This window comes from Scleropages formosus, chromosome 7, assembly GCF_900964775.1.
Source record: "Scleropages formosus chromosome 7, fSclFor1.1, whole genome shotgun sequence".
Classification (NCBI taxonomy): domain Eukaryota; kingdom Metazoa; phylum Chordata; class Actinopteri; order Osteoglossiformes; family Osteoglossidae; genus Scleropages; species Scleropages formosus.
This window is the reverse complement of record NC_041812.1, coordinates 25,904,718-25,924,311: the sequence shown is the minus strand read 5'-3', so window position 1 is coordinate 25,924,311 and position 19,594 is coordinate 25,904,718. Positions and strand designations below refer to the sequence as shown.

General features: G+C 42.6%; 1 protein-coding gene across 2 annotated transcripts in view; it reads left to right on the top strand.

The window, feature by feature from the left end:
- The first annotated feature begins 1,175 nt into the window (after positions 1–1,175).
- Positions 1,176–19,594, top strand: part of LOC108926319 (adenylate cyclase type 2-like) — a 33,932-nt gene continuing 15,513 nt past the window's right edge. For both annotated transcript variants that reach the window (XM_018738939.2, XM_018738938.2), the window contains exons 1-6: positions 1,176–1,403; positions 13,715–14,314; positions 16,047–16,244; positions 16,654–16,800; positions 17,236–17,400; positions 18,566–18,726. In XM_018738939.2, coding sequence (XP_018594455.1) covers positions 14,150–14,314; positions 16,047–16,244; positions 16,654–16,800; positions 17,236–17,400; positions 18,566–18,726 — 836 coding nt within the window. In that variant the 5' untranslated portion in view covers positions 1,176–1,403; positions 13,715–14,149. The remainder of the gene's footprint in view (positions 1,404–13,714; positions 14,315–16,046; positions 16,245–16,653; positions 16,801–17,235; positions 17,401–18,565; positions 18,727–19,594) is intronic.

Genomic DNA, 19,594 nt, shown 5'->3' with positions numbered 1-19,594 from the left:
ATTTGTTATGCAAATGCAATGCTCTCAAAACACACACACATCTGAAACTGCTTGTCCCATACGGGGTCGTGGCGAACCGGAGCCTAACCCGGCAGCACAGGGCACAAGGCTGGAGAGGGAGAGGACGCACCCAGGACGGGACGCCACACCATTGCAAGGCACCCCAAGCGGGACTCGAACCCTAGACCTGCTGTCAAAACATAAAGAAAAAAATGTCTATCCAAACAGGAAACTTCCCAACTCATGTATTTGTAGCAGCTGTACACTGCTCATTTTACAGTAATAGCAAGCCTATTTTTTTTAACCTTACTTGCAGATGAATATGTAGACTAGTTAAAAACGAGTTAGTAAGTATTGTTTTGATTTCACACAGGTGTCGATATAGTGCAACCCTTGCCTTTCAAGACTGATGACTTGAGGATGACCGGTGTAACAAAGTAAATATTACAAGTGCATTTTTACTGGCCACTATATACTCAAGTGTTTGTTTTCACTCATTCGCTCGCTCACGCTTGTTAACTGCTCCCCTAAAATAGGGTCATGGTGGTCCAGACCCTATCCCACAAGCAGAGTGTGCAGTTAAGTAGAATACAGCCTGGACTGGACATCAGTCCATGGCAGGGTGAGTGTTTTTTGTTCCAGAAGGGTAAGTTAGGGTGTCTCAGAGACATAGCGAGTGTTGAAACCCCGAGCAGAGTGACCTGTGGACACCAGCCTGCGCTCCAAGAGGACAGGACACTTTCAACGTGTCTCACAGGTCAAGACATGAACGGCACCCATCTTGTTGGGGCTCTTTCACCTGTTTCAGGGTTAAGGGCAATATTTCGGTTTTACAGCTACTTGGGGTGATGGAAACCCTTAGGAAAGTAGAGGAGCATCTTCTGCGGACGAGTATTTTACTTCTGACGAAGGACAAAGAGACGGTGCCTCATAACCGCGGCAAAGCTGCCGTGGAGGGATGAGTGAGAGCAGACTAGTCGAGTCAGAGCTGCGCGCCCCACTCTTTTGTAATAATTGTGAAAAAAACGGTTTTTCATACGAGAAGAGTTGAGCGGAGACTGAAATAAAATTGACTTTCACACACTGGCGTGAACGTTGTATAAAAAAACCTCCTCTGACAAGCTTTTTCTCATGCTGTTTTTTTTCTTTTTTTTTCTTTTGACCGAGGGATCTCGGTCCTCCGCTGTTTCCGCGTTGATGGGCGCGCTCGCGCCAACCTCAGCCACACGAGAGAAGCGTCGCGCTCAGCTCGCGGAGACAGACCGTGTCCCACCCGGCACGAGGGAGGACACACAGACACACACACACACCTCTCTGAACCTCCTCCGTTCGGACCTGCGTTCTTTTTCACTCACACTAAACACACACACTCACAGAGCGAGTAGAGACCTCCACCGCCGCAGGTGAGTCTACGCAATTTCGGCTTTTTTTTTAAAAAAAAAAAAAAAGAAAAAACTATAAATAAAAACGCACTTCACAAAACTTTTCTTCGCGCTTTACGACGCGTTAGAGAGGGGGAGGGAAACACACAATTAGAAATGCGTTAGGAGTACAGTTGCTCGGAAACCTGGTGGCTGCTGGGGGAAGAGAAGTTTGCGCGCGCGGGCTCTTTTCGCCTCAGTGTGAAGTGCTCTCCGCTTCCCTTTTCTCCTTCCTTCTTTCTCCAGCTGGGAGAACGACTTCTTTCTTCATTACTCTAATAAAGTGTCAGTGAGCAGCGTTGTGTGAAAGACAGTTTCAGCCGGCGTGTGAACGGGTGTGAGCTCCTTTTCTCTCGTCACTGTGTCTTCCCAGTGAACTGAGAACAGTCACAGTGGTGCCTCATATGAGGAGGAGGAGGAGGATGATGATGATGATGATGATGAGGACATCTAGACAGCTCTTAGTTGAGATGCTCCTCGGTGTACGAGGCCCAAAGTCAGCTTCGCGTCCTTGACGGTGGTGCTAAGACTTGTATGCATCATCCATCCTTGAAAAGTCTTCCGTAGAGAAGTGCATGGAGGATGAAGCTGTCATCTCTGGCCCCAGAAAAAGTCGAAGCTGCAATGCTGTGGCTCTGTGTGGGGGGGGGATTGGGCACGGGCTCGGGCTCCATTTTTGTGCTCTTTCCTTCCACCCGAAGCTCGGCCTCTCGTTCCCTCACAACAAGCGCGTGATGCGTATGCCTTCTGCTCTGGCACATGAGCTGGTGTGTATCTTCGCCAGTCTGCTTCATCGCAGAGGGAACGTGCTGGAATAAGCCCTGCTTGGGAAGACCCTCCCAACCCAGTTCTCAAACACCGCTGCTTCGTCTGTTGGCTGCTGCTGTTCAGTACAACATAATTCTTTTGTTCTGCTTTCTTTGTGAGGGTCATCTTGGAGGAATGGAAGCCCTCGGTTGTCTCTACATGAAATCGTGTTAAAGAATGGGATGTTAATAGAGAAAAAGAGAAAATGCAAACACTAAAAAGGGCATGTATGTTGCTGCTATTACTGATGGTTGTGTGATAGTCTTCCTGGTGTGAGATGATAAACTGAAACCTTTTGGAACTGTTGATATTGCAGGTTTGATATATGGGTGATATGCTATATTAAAATGTTTAGTTTTTAAACTGGCCAATGGTTCTGAAGGACAGCGAAAACAGAAATGTTGTAATTGAGAATATGCTTTAGTAGAGGGTTAAAGTAGATTCACAAGTTCAAATCTTTGGATGAACCTAGAAGTTAAATCACAGGTTAGTGCAAGGCACCTTGGTTCTTGCAGACATGGTAGCTCAATGTCTTAAAAATACATGTATTGGAAACAGGTAATCATTTTAACTGCTGTGTTTGGGTAATATTGTTCTCCACCCAGTCTGGCCTGAGCTGTCATTAAAGAACTTGTGATGTCAGCAAGCTATGAAGCAAGCTTAGAAGCACTGGACACAGAGACTTACTGGGTAGATAATATCCCACACTCTGTCGACCGGTTTTCTTGTTGCAGTACATTTGAGGAAACCTAAAAAATGGACTAAACCTGTATGAAATGGTTTGTCATTTTGTCAATTTTCCATTCCACAAAGCATATGATTTTCTGTGTTACAGTTCTGACAATGCTTAATCTCCTTAAAGTGATATTACAGGTGTCACAGAGACCAGTAAAGGCCAGTAAATGTGCTCAGAGGTTCAAGAAGGATCCTGATGTACTTTGGGAGGGTGTCTGACCTTGATAAATTCAGAAAGTGAAATGCTTCAGCTGCATTTATCAGATGTGTAAAAGTATAAAACTGTAATCTATGTAAGCCACAGCATATAAACATATACTCAGCAAATTATAATAGAATAATACAAAGTCTTTACTTCCTGTTTCTTTGCTCTGTTTCACAATCCCGTTAACTGCTTGTCTGTCATAATGGGTAAAATCGGTTTGTTTCAGTTCCGGTGCAGGTTGCTGCTGAAAAGTTAGCAGCTGTGGTGTTGAGGTGTTATTTTCTGCAGACATACCGTCAGTTATTTAAAGGTGTTTACAGTTGTCTACCGTGGTCCTCATAACCATTTAATGTGCCCTCATGACATGAACCTAGTCCATGCAATTAATTATGTGCTTCAGGGCAGACTCATTCATTACCGTCTTCCAGAGTCTTCTGCAGCTACAGTCTGAAAACTTACATTCCTTACTTAGATATGTACAGTGTGACTGTGACCATAACATCGGTCTCTCATACATTGCTGAGTATATGGGCTTGTGATGGAGTGTTTCAGCGCACGGTTGGGAAGCATCATGTAAGACGTAGTCGCATGACCCAGGACATGTTCCATCCTCTCTTGACGTGGTGGTCTGCGGGGGAGGAGGGGATGTACCTTTGTGTTCTTCATGTTCATATGTGTAGGTATATTTCATCTCTTCTCATTTTGCACTCTTATTTTTGTTCTGTTTTAGTGTTCTTTGTGCTTCCGTCCCAAGGACATAGCGCAGTGCCAGCATGTATGTGGATAAGTGCCAGTGAGAATGATGTTCGCAACTATGGCAGAGAAAAACAGTGGTTTCTTCTGTTTTCGTTTTAGCAAATGGAGACTGATGCTTGGTTTTGTACTGCTTGTGGTTTTGAGCTATGTCATTTCCCTTCTTCTGAGGATTCTATTTTATTTCTAATATAATAATAAATGTGTAGTGAATTTAATAATAACAAAAAATGTCACGAGCTATGCTGAATTTAGCTTGACGGTGATGCGGTTTACTGACCCTTTGAATCTGTAAAGGTATTCTTGTCAATACTGGTCTGAACAAGAACACAGTCTATGGAGGAAGTGCATTAAGTGTGTTTCAGAGAAAATGAAACAAATTTCTTTATGAAGGCAGTTCCTGATTTAGAGAACAACCTAGCGAGGGCTGTTGCGGAAGTGAGGCAGAGTATGGTTGGCTTGAGCAATGCTTTTGAGATCGGCCTTGATGCAGATGGAGGATTTTCTCCTCATCTATGCTTATAGCAAGTGCAGTGGTTCTTCAAACACTTTGTTTCTGAGCTTCTCATTCTTCCTCCCTCTTATTAACCGTTGGTACATTTTTGTGGATTTCAGAGAAAGCCTTCAGACTCAGAGCTATTAGATCTTTTAGTGGAATATAAAAGATCAGTTGTCTTCTTTTATGGTATGCATACATCCACCTTTACAGCCATTAGCTGCAGGACATTATTTCTTCCTCCTGTCTGAAGTACTTTGCATAACGGACCTTACATAGAAACCTCTTTGTAGGGATGGTAGTGACACATAATCAAATTATAGATGAGAAATGTTTGTATCTGTTGTGAACAGTGATAATATCCCCACTTGATTACACATTCATTCATCTTTAATTTGCTTCTTTGCTTTTTGTCTTTCTTTAATGGCCTATGGTCAGAGATAAATGTAGATAATAGCACAGATCAGAACAAAAACACACCAGCCTGCTCTTGTGATACTTAACACACAGAGTCAGAACATGCAGGTAATTTACTCAAAATGCGGCTGAGCATTTTCACATTGTCCAGTTTTTGTGTTAATAGGATGTACCCTCCCTGAACACAAAACAAACCTGACATTCTTGCTTAACACCCTCATCACTGAGGTACTGTCGTAATGCTTGGGAGGGGTTTCACCCTGTGTCTTGATGGCAGGCCTAAGCTCTGCTGGCTGTTGAAGAGAGAGCCCTTTGCAAGTGCGAGCACATTGAACGAGCCCTGCTGACGTAGCCTGGGTCTGCCTCAACAGGTCCTTGAGATTCTGGAAACGTTTGAAGCAGATGGGACTGCAGCCAGACTGCATGCACATTCACTGAGCCTGTGTCATGGTTGCTTTCCTGTCTGCTGTCTTGTCATTTTCTTTCAAGTGCTAAAAGGACACAGAGAGGCCTCGCTCCTGTACTGCAGACACTGGGAGATGATGGGGTGGGGAACAGTGCCAAATAACTTTTTAGTAATTTTTTTTCTTGTGCATTTGCAAGAGAAGCAACTGGAATAAAAGATGCTTGTCCCCTGGGGGCTGGGAGTGTGGTGGTGCAATCAGCCTGACCTTTGGGATTGCCCTGATTGACTTTGGCAGACATTCCACCCTCACTGGCTGATGATGGCACTTTCCTCCAAAGCGTCAGAGCTGCAGTGATCGGGGAGAAAGCAGCCTAAACAAGGCCTGGCTGCCAGACGGCCCTCAGGGAACTGAGAGAGGATGGGTTTTAGCCGCAACATCTACCATAGGGGACTTCAACTAGCTCCACTTTTGCAGATGCCCCAGTAGAACTGCAGAGGACTCATTTTCAGTCTCACAAGACACATTTCAAGCAGAAACATATCATGACCCGGTGTCGCATAGCCAGCTGCCGAACGCTATGTGTTCTCGACACTGTATCATTTTAAGACTAATATCATGCATTTGCTTAAGTGATTTAAGTCAAAGTGATTTGCTGTATCTTTGTGTATCCTTCACTTGCTTTGGCTTTACGTGGTGCAGATACAGTGCAGGTATGTCTGTAAATGTAGGCTCAAAGTATAACCATTTGCTTTTCACATGATTGCTGCAGGGTGTCTATTTTAAAAGCATAAAATACAGAACATGAAATGCTTGTTTGTATTTTTGCGCTACCTGGCCTTTGTTTTCATACATCTGTATGTTTTTATAATTATCTGTTAGACATGGTCATTTTGGTTAAGGGTCCCTAACTCAGGGTGGCTTGGGTTTCCTTTGGGAGATGCACACTGGTCAGGGATACATATACATTATTCTTTGAGAAGGTGAAACATTTAACTGTGTAAAGCAGTGTCATTTCTAAAGATGTTCAGAACTTTCTAAAAACCCTTAAAAGTCTCAGCAGTATTGCTGGAATGAGGCTTAGTAGGTTGGCTGCTGGCAGTGGCATGTGTGAGCTGGTACAGAAGGGTGAGCCACTACTGTTTCTCAGGGTTATGTAATGGAGGCTCGTACAGATGAGCTGTTGACTCCAGACATTTTTGTCTGCACGGTTAGCGAGTGAGATGGGGAGCCGCTGATCATATTCTGTGCTAAAATCCTGAAAAAGAGGAGGAGCTTTCTTAGCTGTGTAATCTTAAAGCCTCCACAGCTCCCAGCATGGATGGTGCAGACAAAGGGCTCTTTGAGTGAAACCCCAGGGAGGTAATGCTCCTCTGGAAACAGAAGCTGGGATGTGAAAGCCCAGGATAAGGGCTGAAGAAGATAGAAAGTGCGATGAAGGAACGCCAGGCTGAATCTCAGGTAGCAATGTGTCGAGACAGTCCTGTCATCAGCACTATCAATACAGTGGCTATCTTTTTTGCTATTCTTACATATACTTTTACATAAAATAAGGTAAGAACCACTTTTTATGTGTCCTTGTCCTGGTAAGCGTTACCTCATATGCACTGGTGATTTATCTCTGCAATTCAGCCTGGTGCCAGATTCTTGGGAATCTTCCTGAACTTAAGTCACGAGCACCTGTTGTTGCCAGGTGAATGATGCCAAGTGTAACCTCACCTCTTCTGTACTGTGTTTCACTGAAATCCAGTCCAGCTGTTGACAGTGTAAGCAGTAACTGCAGGAATACCAAAGTACATCAATAGCGACAACAGCCAAAATTCTAATTGTTGTTGATTTTTAATTGCATAAAAAACAAACTCCTCTTGAACAGACTGCCTGCAAGCCTGGAGTATATTGCTTCATTACTCTGTTGTGGAGACAGGTTTTTTCACACCTTTACGCACCATGATTGACATGTTTGTCTGTGTTGGATATGATTTGGTAAGGATGAGAAGCTGACTGCATACTTCTAACTTACAGATACAGGAGTTATTGGTGCACGTGCATGAGTTGGAGTTCAGGAATGGTGTAGATGTGTAGCACAAGGGGCCTTTCCCACTTCCATCTGTGTTCTGGGCTGTAGAGCGTAGCAGTGAGGTATGTGGGTGGGTGAGTTGGCAGGGAAGACGTCAGACTGCGAGAGGAAGTAGACATGGTGTCTGTGACAGTCTCAGATTCGGTGGCTCCTGCACACCTTCATCACATTGACTGTTCCAGGACTTACTGTCGCACAACTGCCTCTACCACCAGCAGTAATGGTACTGTTTACCTTTTAAATAACTGGACTTTCAGAGTAATGCAGAATTGCTTCCAGTGAATTTTTTCGTGAAGTTTGCATGAAGTTTGTGAGGAAGATAATCAATTGTATATATGTATTGCATATTTACACAGTATTTTAAGGAATAGGGCTATAATCTAATTGTCAGTGTCTTGTTTAAATCACACAAACATGAGACCTTAGTCTATTTAAATTTAAATTTAATGTGATGCATTGCATTGAAGTTTTATTTAAACTCAAGTAGGGAGAGTCAAATAGAGGACTCCATTGTCTTGTCATTTTGTGTTCATAGAAAGGTAGCAGACCCATTCCTTAATGCCCTGGAGCTCGTGCTAAAGCCACAGGCTCTGTGTGCTGAAATGCCCATCTATTCAAAGCATTACTGCTGGTTTAAAGAATTAAACTATTTTGGATAGATTTTTCAGAGAAATATTAATCCTTAGAGGCACACAAGGTGTAAGTTTAGACACTTAATGCAGACACAGCATTGTACAGGACCTTGTGTATTTTTAGTGGCTATTTTAAAACTTCATGTTGTATTGGAATTATATAGCTAAATGCAGAGATATAATTTAAAAGTACATACAAGATAGTTGTTGTTAAGATTGTGTTAATGACAGTAACCCATTTAACACATAGTTGGATTACACATAATCATGTTTTCTAATGCTGCCTTTAGATCCAAAGGTTGAAGGTTTGAATCCCACCTTTGGCTGTAGTGCCCTTGAGCAAGGCAAGGTTCTGAACCACTGGACGGGACGCAAGGCAAGGTACTTACCCTAAGTTGCTCCGGTAAAATTACCCAGCTGCATAAATAGGTAAATAATTGTAAGCCACTTTGGAGAAAAGTGTCAGCTAAATGAACAAATGTAAATGTCGAAAACAGAAAAATCCAAAACGGAGGGTCAGTATTGAAATAAGAATGTAACAATAATACAGAAATTGTTCTGAGCTCATACTGAATCAGGTTTGAAAGTCAGTTTAATGGACCGTCCATATGGCAGAGTGCAATGCAGTGACCCATGATTAGGGTCTTAAATCCGTCGCTGGGGTACAAAGCACCGCTTTTTTCACCAGTGCTCATGCCATGCTAGAATGCAGGAGCTTGGAATCAGTTGTGTTAGCCATTCATTGTGATATTGCACAACCTGTCTTATTTAATATGTTACACAATGCAAATGATGCCTCTGGGAGAACTGGCAGGATGTAATATGCTCAATGAGATGTCTGGTATCGTCTAGCTTTACAGTTAAACTCTAATGGTCCCTTTCAGATGCTGTTGCTTTATTGGATGCGATAGGAACCTTGTGATTGTAGCAACATCAGTGACAAGTTTCAGGAAGTGTGTCAAGAGTTAAAATCATGCAAGAAGCAAATTACTGTTACTTTCCCACGAAGACCATGTGGAGTGCTTCAGTGATCATTATGCTGCTTTTCAGACTAATGAAAACCATTCACAATGAAGTCCAGTGCTGATTAGATTTGGCCTCTGGCCAGAGAAATCCTACAGCAAGGAAGGCTATGTGGTAGAGAAGACCATGTTGGCACTCTGGATGTCTCCTTAGGGATCTTTGATGACTCTTATGCCCTCATATAAATGAGTGCCTAATAATATCTACACTTGGTACAAACACATAGTTTTATGCTCTCCTAAAATCCATTGTTGAAGTAAAATCTTCCTTCGAGTTTTTAATTGCCTCATAATCATGATGTTATCTTGAAAGAGGTGTCTATGCACTCATCCTTTATATAATAGGGTACAACAAAAAACTGCTACAATGGCTTATGAAAATAAATTGTAATAACATTTTGTTTTACAATTATTATGTTCAACATTTTTGTCCAGTTTACTTCCACAATGAGTACTTTATTCTGTACAGTGGCATTGTTGCTTGTATCAGATATTTTATAGGACAGAGATATTAAATTTCTTAATTTAGCTGACAGTTTTCTCCAAAGTGACTTAGTGTTAAGGTAATTATTTATCCATTTATACAGCTGGGTAGTTCTGTACTGAAGCAATTTAGGGTAAGTACCTTGCTCAAGGGTATTACAGTTAAGGTGGGAATTGAACCTATGACCTCTGGGCAGCGGCTCTAACCAATATGCTGTGCCCCATATACACTTTGTATCTTAAGCCTGAAAGGTTTTTCTGTCGGTGGTGTTAATCGGGCTGTTTTCTCCGTAAACCTAGTGTATTAAACTTAATTTCCCAGGAAATAATGACATCTATCACAAATAAAGCCTTAATGTAACAATCAAGTGCAGAACACTTAGCATTCATAACCGTTCTTTTTTAATGTTGCACAGTGCCTCTGACCGCACAGTGACTGCATTCTGCAGAGTAAAATACATACTGTAGGTAGTGATCTTGTGAAGTTAAATTTATTTCTTTATACTGTATCGTAAATAGCCATAAAATATATTACAAAAAGTTCTCAAAAAGTTGAAAAGAAAGTGCAAAAAGTATTGAGAAGAACTGCAAAGTCAGAGAAACACAAATTGAAAAGGAAACATCAAAAGATAGACTAGAAATCATATTTTCATCTTGAAACTGTTATTTTTTTCTAAGAAATAACAGCGATCCCCTCACAATGGGACTTCATGGAGCAGTTTCGCACTGTTATGTGTGGGAAGGGTGTCTGTTTCCCGTGGCATTGTTGTGTTTGTGGTTTATGTGCAGTACCCATGAAAAGTGTGCATGTCGGCAACCTGGGCAGTGTTTGTATGGGGGAGACCTGGACAGAAGAGTTGAAGCAAAGCAATGTGTAAGTGCCCTGTGTCTCTGGAAGTTGCTGTAGAAGCGCTAGGAAAGCACGCCAGCTAAGCTCCTGCTGAAAGATCTCATAAAAAGAGAAAAATATTTTTCTGGCACTTATTATATTTGAAGCATATTTCTGCTCTCTCAGTTCACTGGAAATGTGCAAAACTTTGTGAATGGCGTGGGGCCTGTGCCGCACTCCTTGTGCTTATCATAAATAAGGACCACAGAGCCCAAAACAGTTGGTGATATCATTGTGTTAATCTGATTACCTTTTAGCAGCATAGCCTGGGACATTTCTAATTCTATAGCAGTGGAGGTGCAAGAGTGATCCCTTACAAGGGGTTCTGTACCAAAGCAACATACACGTGTTCAGACGTATCTGTACAAGCATACTGTGCTTAGGCGTCACTCAATTTAGATGAAGCTGGAAGGTGCTGGGTGAGTTTCCTTTCAGACAATTGCAGACTGGTTGCTTCTGTGGGTTGTTGTTGCCCCGGGTGTTGCCTTGGCAGGTGGTCAGATTAACACAATAAAGAATTAAAAAAAAAAATAAAAAATTTAAAAAAGCAGGATAAAGACTTATGAATGGTGTTTAAATCATGGGTGTCTCTCTGGCCTTTGGACAGTGTCCACCTGGTGTATTACAAGACATTAACATAAAGCTGGAGGTCAGGAAGAACAAATAAGTACTTGGATGTCATTAAGCAGGTTTCTCAGTCTGCCAACTGTTAGATAACCACTGAGTTTATCAGCTTTTCTGTTTGAAAAAGTGTTTAGATGCAGAACGAATAAGTTGACTGAGAGTCACAATGAAGAGTTTGTTTATTCTAGTTTGGTCATCTTGAGCATGCCGGTTCTGTCCCCTAGTGCTCTGTCCCAACCTGGCATCTCACAGGGACCAATTGCTGCCTTTCCCTGTTACCTTCTTTTGAAGTAATGAGCTAAGCTCCTCTAACTTCTGCAGAAGGATGTCACTGTGATGATTCCTGGTGGCTGTGACACCCTCCACCACCAGAGAGAACAATGCTGGAATCCCTGTGTTGACATTTTGTACTCCTGCCAAAGTCTCAGCCAATTCATGCAGGTGCCTCTGTCTGCTGGGGGGACTCTTGTTCTCTTCTTTTGTGCCTTCACCACGGCAACCTCAAGACTGCAGTGTAAAGCACCGCTAAGTTTCTGCGTAGCTTCTGCAAATTGCGCGTGATGAATTGTTGCCCTCCTGGTGATGTCTGACTTTAGCAGGACATTGGTTGAGAATCGTTTAACACAAGTTTTACATGGCTAATGTGTTTTACAGAACAGAAAAGTGGCTGCTCAATCCAACAAAATGACTTTTTGTAGAGGCTGTGTATACACAATGAAACAGAGTGAACCATGTGGAGTTGTAAAAGAATAGCTTTTCAGGGCCTCCAGAAGTTTTCAGTGTGTTACATTTCTAGCCTAAGAACAGCCGTGACAGTCGAGGTTCCTACTGCAAAAGCTCATTTATGTATATTGTTTATATTTATTCATTTAGCTGATACTTTTCTCCAAAATGACTTACACTGTTAAGGTTACAAGTATTTACCCATTTATACAGCTGGGTAATTTTACTGGAGCAATTTAAGTGCCTTGCTCAAGGGTACTGCAGCTGGAGGTAGGGATTGAACCTGCGACCTTTGGAGCTAGAGGTAGAAGCTCTAACCAGTACGTTAACAGCTGCCCCATTTCTCTGCCACTCATGTTTGTGAGAAAAAAGTTTAAAAAAAAAAGTATTAGGAAAAAGTATTATGGAGCATGGTTCTACCAGTACATGCAGGTAGAAATGCTCACTCCTACCATTTTTGAATGCAATGAGTAATTTAAATGAATTCCTAGTTGAAATGCTCTATATTATCAGTGACTACTTGGGTTGCAGTGCAGTTATTTGGAGGTTATAGGAACACAATGTTTTGGTCAGGAAAGTGATGGTATTAAGTGTGGGATCAGAGATAGCCCTTGTTCCATGCTCTTTGGCAGGATGTGGAATTTAGTGATCGTTTGACCACACCAAAGGGGTTAGGCTCTTTCAATTGGCAATATTGTTAAAGCTGGGTTATCTCTGCTGACCATTACAATTCCATCCCCCAGTTAATTGTATTTACACTTGTCTTATATTTTAATTATGAAAAATAAAGGACAGGGTGAGTAGGTGAAATTGTAGTTTTTTTTCTTTTACTTGAATTGTCTTTTTTTTGTGTGTGTAGCTTTGAATGGTACAAAAGGCTGTTATAGTGTCGCGCTGTGAGCTCTGTACCGCCTCAGTGTTCCACGAATCCCATGTGCCCCTGAACCCTGACCATAATACACAAACATTATCTTGGCAGGTTCCAGGTGCTGCTTCTGGGCACTGTAACTGCCTTGGGAGGGTGATCTCGATGCATGACTGTGGTAGTCGATGAGCTGAACAGCTCTTCCCATGAGGCATGTTTTTTTTTTTTTTTTTTTTTTTTGCAAGAGTATACGGAGCTGCGCTGTGACCCCTGTTTAGCACTGGAGTACAAGCAGTGATTGGTTCAGAGCTTGACTTCTGTGGTGTACTGTACTTTCCAGTAAAAACGCTGTGCACAGATTTTACTCATTAGGGAGAGCAGCCGTCACTGTGGCTGCTGTCCATGGAAGCCCGAGCCAAACTTGGACACATTTTTTGGATGAATGCATGCAGTTTTTTTATTGATCGTGGGAACAACGATACCATTATGATCTGGGACTTCGTCTTAATGAATCTAAAACAGTTGATTTTGAAACTTCCCATTTATTTCATTATTTGTTGTGCTTCATATGTGGTTTCACCCTAGTTTACTTCTGTATCTGACAGATCTCTCCCTATATAGCTTTATACTGAAGAGGAGGAACTTATGTCACGATCAGCAGGAAAAATTTTGACAATTTGGACCTTCTCTCCACCCCAAAGCATAATAACTCAATGGCACTTACAGATGACAGCAATACATATAGACTAAACAGCTGAATTTTCAAATGCAGTGTTGTGCTCTTTGTCTGTGAATGTCAGGCTTTCTCCTGTGGAGCAGCCATTTGTCAGAGTCATCTATTTGTCATTGGCACAGTTACACTGGGTACACTGGGCGTTGAAATGCTTGTGACGAGGCTCAGATTTGGACACTGACAGTACAAGCACGTGTTAGACATGAACAAACACATATTTAGACAAGAATGGTTGTGATGATGCTGCGATGTAGTACATAGATGAAAATGAAAAAGCTGGTGGGCAAATGGCATAGTAAGAGTGTGTGCCTCTGTGTATATGTACAGGATCTCATGTTTCTGAATGACAGCACTGACATTTGTTGTATTTTCCAGAGGTCTTCTGAAAACTGACAGATTATGCCCCATTTTCTTTGCTCTCTCTACAGCCCATCCTCAGACTAAGGTCCCTTTTCTCTGGGTGGAACTACCCTGGGACGAGAGGGAGCGCGGGACGCAGAGAGAAGGAAGCCAAATACAAGAAACTTGTGGGAAGTCTGAAGAATCCCTGAAGACCCTCCACTTTTATGCTTTCCTCCCACCACCCCTGCTTACTCCCCAGTGCAGGCTCCTCCCTCTGAAGTGCTGCAGCAAGGGCCTGCAGTGAGCAGTGAATGCTGGGCTAGGTGATCACCTCTGAGCAGAAGGTCCACTTGAATTGACTGGTGAATATAGGCACAGCACATCTTGAAATGCCAGGGAGAGGGAGAGTGGTGGACTGTACCTGACTGTCACACAACCAGCTTAGTCTGTGATGGATGTAACGGTGGGCCTGTGAAGAGACGTGTGCCCTGGAGTTGTGAATGCGTTGACGCTGAGGCACCATGCCAGTAAAGGGCAAGTACCAGCTCAACGATCTAGAGCTCAAGCAGGAGGCCCTGTACCGCAAGTTCTCCTGTGTCAACCAGTACCAGCTGCTGGTTTTACTGCTGGGACTTACCACATTGTCATGTGCCGTGCTCCTCGTCCTCTTCTTTTGTCTGGGGCTGGTCAGTATGCCGCCGCTGCCGCCGATCTGCATCAGCACCCTCCTTCCTGCATCCACACTAAGGCCTAAGGTCTGGCAGTAGGTGGACACAGTGAGTCAGGAGAGCTATATGAGACAAGAAGAAACTTGACTAAGGCAGGCAGATGGGTGGCGGGGGGACACGTAAGCCAGGGGAGGAATTCAGGGAATGCAGAGAAACAAAGATACTTAGGAATGCCAGGGGACTACACAGTCTGCTTCCAGGAAAAGTGGGATATGCAGAATATTGTTGTATCACTGAGAGAAAGTGGAAGGAATTTCTGTTGACAGAACGGCATGATATGGTGTTGATGCTGGCCAAGACTGCAGCTATGCGTAAAGTCAGGTTCTTCATGGGCCAATGTTTTTGACTTGTGTAATTGTACCTAATTACTGATCTTTCATAGGGAAAAAGGTAGATTCAGAGGCTTGGCTTTCTTTCCTCTGATTGTAGTTTCAGACAAACACAGATCACTTAACATTTTTTCCAAAATGTTGTTTTTGCTATAAAAATGTTCTTTTACTGTTGGTGCATGATTGTTGAAGGCATGCTAGTGTTTTCCTCTTAGGAGCTTTTTAGGTAATATTCTTGAAAAAGAAAACCCATGTGTTAATTGTAATTCTGTGTACTGTTCTTTCAGTCTCTCCATCCAATTTCTGAAAAGGTGATGGATGCCAGAAAGGAGCTTTTGTCATAGCAAGTGAAATGTCTAAGATGGATGGCCATTTAAAACTCCTTTTACAAAAATGCATATTTTGCTCAATCCACCAGAATTATTTTTTAAATTTCTTTTTTTTACAGAATGAAAATAAATGATTCCGTCAAATCCCACAGATTCATTCCCAATCCCTTCTGTTTTGTCACCACAAACAGAACGCTACTGCTCTCTCACACCATGTTTAATGAGCTCTACCTATCAGACATACAAGACAGCTATGCAGTGTTTCCTGGTCATTTGCAGCACTCATCAAAATGACAGTAGTTACACAAGTACTCACTGGAGAGCTCTGAGGTTGTTTGTTCCTGCCAGCCATGTATAGGAGTCAGACCTATAGAGCATTGGGTTTCTCTTTCACCACCACCCTGGTTTAACCCTCAGCTGCAGACACACACCTCCAAAATCCAGGGTTATGGTGGGCCTTTCAGAATAAATCCACTCATGAGGACAATGTCTCCACGATCCCACCCCCCTTCCACTTCCTGTTTCTCTGTGGTTGGACTCAGTTGCTCTGTGTGTTTCATAAAGATCATACGCTGAAGGACGAGTAATGAGCAAATGTAGCATGTTGCAGAATGCGAAGTGCAGACCATTCACTTATGTTTTATTATATTTCTCTGTATGTATTTAATAACTGGAAAGGAAGTCATCATTTTTTGTTTGAAGTGTTTTATATATTTTTTGACTTGTACATCTCAGGCAGGAATCAAAATTTCAAAGATTAGTATTAAAAAATGTTGTATATATGAGTCTAGATTTCCCTGCTTCTGTATCCAGTGCCTGCATTTTTGAGCTTTGAAGAGAAGTGTTCTGGGCTGTTTCTTATAATATTTGTGTGTGAGTATCTGGGAATAAATGGTGAAAGGTTTTGTTTGCTCTTTAGTTAACCAGAGTTTTTGTGAATGTTACCCTGCCAGCCATCTTAGTGGAGTGCAACTGCCCAAGGCCTGTTGTTTCTTTGATTGTTTGTTGACGTCCAGTTTTATTCTGCTGCAGAATGCCAAGGAGCACAGCGCTTTTGTGGCTGTGGTAAGCTGCGGCCTTTGTGTCTTCCTCACCGTGTTTGTGCTGGTGTGCAGCGAGTCCCTGTCGCAGCGCTGGATGAAGCCCCTGGGTGTGGTGGTGTGGGCCACGCTCACTGCCATGGGCTTCACCTTCACTTTCAGCAGGACGGTCATCTGCCCCTGGGACCAGGTACTCGATCCACCATCCATTTCCTCTGTTTTTGATGTTCTGGAGGTTAAACAGGAATTGTCCATGACCTATCCCCATCTGGACCAGCTCTGTTTTGTAAGTAAACATCACCCTTCTGGGGTCAAAATTTCAATTGAACAGCTCTGCAGTTAGTGGTTGGTCATGTCTACAAACCCAAATTTAACTAATGGTTTGTCGAGTCACAGTTGTTGGCATACGCACACTGTATGAAGAGGTGATGACTGTACTATGTTGTTCACATGATGCTTCAGGGCCATCATATATCACTGCCGGCAGCTGTCTGAATAACGGCCTTCCTGCACTCAGGAGTTATACAGGATTGGGAATGGGATTCCATTCATCAGCACTCAACGACCCTCTTGCTGTCTTTTACCCCACCCCTCCACAGGTCCCATTCTTCTTCTTTATCATCTTTGTTGTGTACACCATGCTGCCCTTCCGGATGCTGTATGCTGTTATGCTGAGCATTATCTCCTCGCTGTCTCACGTCACAGCCCTCACTGTTTACTTTTTCAGCTCTCAGCGTCCCTCACAGGTATGCTCTTTGTTTGCCAGTTATATGATCATTGTCTTCATTTTAACTTTACTATGATGTAATGTACAGTACATCTAATAATATTAACTTTTATTTCACTGACACCTTTGTCTGAGACTACTTACATTGTGAGGTTTATGCGAGGTACTTTCAGTGCTTTACCCATTTGTACAGCTGGATAAGTTTTTTTTACTGTATCAGTTCAGAGTAAGTACCTCATGTAAGGGTATTATAGCAAGACCAGGGATTTCAATGCAGGACCTAGCTCCCCCCTCCCCCGCCCTTTCAGAGTAGCTTTATTCATTAAAAGTTAATTCCCACTTAATTTAGCTTATGGTGAATTAAAAAATATATGTACATGTTGGTTTGTATTACCATTTGATTCTCATTATTGTTAAGCAGCATGATTTCAGTTACTTGCCTTTGTCCATGCAGGCGCTGATTCTCCAGCTGCTTGCCAATGTCGTGCTCTTCCTGTGTGCCAGTGCCGTGGGAGCCTTCCACAAAGTGCTTATGGAGAGGGCCCTTCGCCAGACCTTCCAGGACATGTTACGCTGCCTGGGCATTCGTGTAAAGCTGGAGACTGAGAAGAGGCAACAGGTGAGAGAAGAGAGGATTGGTCCTGGCCTTTGCCTTCTAACCCTGCTCCCTTGCCAGCTCCCAACTCTAGCAGCCCCCCATGTCCTTCCTGGCAGATTACAATGTCTCATCAGTTTGTCTTGCTGCGGTTGCCAAACATGGCTTTGTTTCCATAGCAATATCCTTGATTATTTATTAAACAAATCAATCATTTTGTGAAGGATTTATGTTAGACTTGCACAAGTGGCGTTTGTTTTACAAATTTTAATAAATATTACCTTAAATAGTACCATAAATATGACAAATATTTTTGTAAACCAGACTGTCGGTCTCATTATTAAAAGAATCTTGGCGTGCTATGGTTTTCTTTGTTGTCTGTGGGACTTTTTTCTGGATTGTTATGATTTTTGTGAGTTACACCTCACTGAAATAGTCACTAGTAACTACAAGATGTCTTACACAGGCATCAGTGAAGGCAGTAATGATATGAGCGGAGACATTTTTGATCAAGACATTACTCATTTTGATCAAATATGAGATTAAGTAGAACCCGGAAGATCAAGGCTGCACCATTTTAACCACAAAAGATTTAGATGAGGAAGGAGAAGAGGGTGCTCAGTTATATTTTTAATATGAAAATTCTTTTGTATGAATCATATTTCGACTGTCTCTGCCTAATGTACGTAATTTCAAAACCTAATTTTCATGCTTCAAAGTTTTTCGGAAGTTTGATGATGTTGAAACTGGAGCTGGTAAACTGGATGGAAATGTTTTCTGCTGCTCGAGCCCTGGTTATGGCATACAGCCAAGCAGGCTGATGTGGTGCCATTCACATGGAAAAACAGGAAAGTGGAAAAAGTAAAGTTCAGAGTAAGAGCTTTCACAGGAAATCCTAATATTCCATTGCTGTCTTGTCTGTTCGTTGTTAGTGAGAAAGTAGGCACGCCAGCATAAATCAGACATCTTCCTCAGTGCAGTTACAAAGGCATGTATCATCATCACTATTAAATATGATGCTGAATGAACTAATTGGGCTTTGCAGTATGAGTTTTCTTCATAGTGGGGAAGAAATTAGTCTGACAGTTGTGGATAGTCCTCAGAGACAACCCAGCTAGAAATCTCTCAAAATTCACCGTGTGTGTGCGTGTGTGCGTGTGTGTCCCTGTCTGTCTGTCTCTCCATTCAGGAGAACCTCCTGCAGTCAGTGCTGCCTGTCCACATCTCCATGAAGATGAAGCTGGCCATCATGGAACGATTGCAAGACTGCAAAGACAAGAAGGAGAAGCAGTGCCTGGTTAGAGACAACAACTTCCACAGTCTCTATGTGAGGAGGCATGAGAATGTCAGGTGTGGTGGTCTTTTTTTTGACCTGCTCATGTGTACACCGTAGCAGTACCTGTCCAGCTGAAATACCCTGAAATCCATACTCGGCAAAATAGATTTTCTAATAAACATGTATCACCCTCTAGTTGTGCAGCTATTTTTTTCCTCCCAAGTCCACTACAAACAAAAAAGAGGTGTGTCAGCTCAGAGGGATGGTTACGTAAAAAGCAGTGAAGTATTCAAATCCTGTCAAGTTTCTGTGATTGCTTGACTGCTTTCTTACCAAACTCACTCCGAGGTTTGAGAGAGTTAGACATTCCACTAAAACACTCTTATTAAACAATCTTTTTTTAGTACTCACTAAACCCACTACATAGTGACATTCCCCATTCTCTGTGGTACATGAATTAATACTGGCATCTAACAATGCAATTGGTATTACAAACCACTTTTCAGGATGGAAGACTGCAAAACAGACTGTACCTTAAATCAGCCTGCTGCTGGCATTTTGTCAGCACTTGTAAAGAGCCACCGAGTGGAAGGTCAAGATGACTCCATTAAACCATGGCGCCTTTGCTGCAACAGTGCCCTGTTGGCAGCACCCTTTTTTTAGGGATGAGTTACAGCTTGTGGTGAAATAAAGCTGTGGAATGAAGAGACATTATAGGCCCCCTTTGATCTGTGTTAGTAACCAAGGTGGTCCTCTTCAGGGAGGAACCCTTTTTATAATTCTACTCAATGTCCTTTAAGAAATCCCTGTTTGTCGCTAGTAACAAATGATGGTGATAATGTGGGCTGTCTTTCTTGGGCTCCATGGTGCATCAATTTAATGAAGAGGGAAGTTGGCACTGGGTCAGCAGTACCTGGGAATGGGCTGTTGATTGGTCTGCTG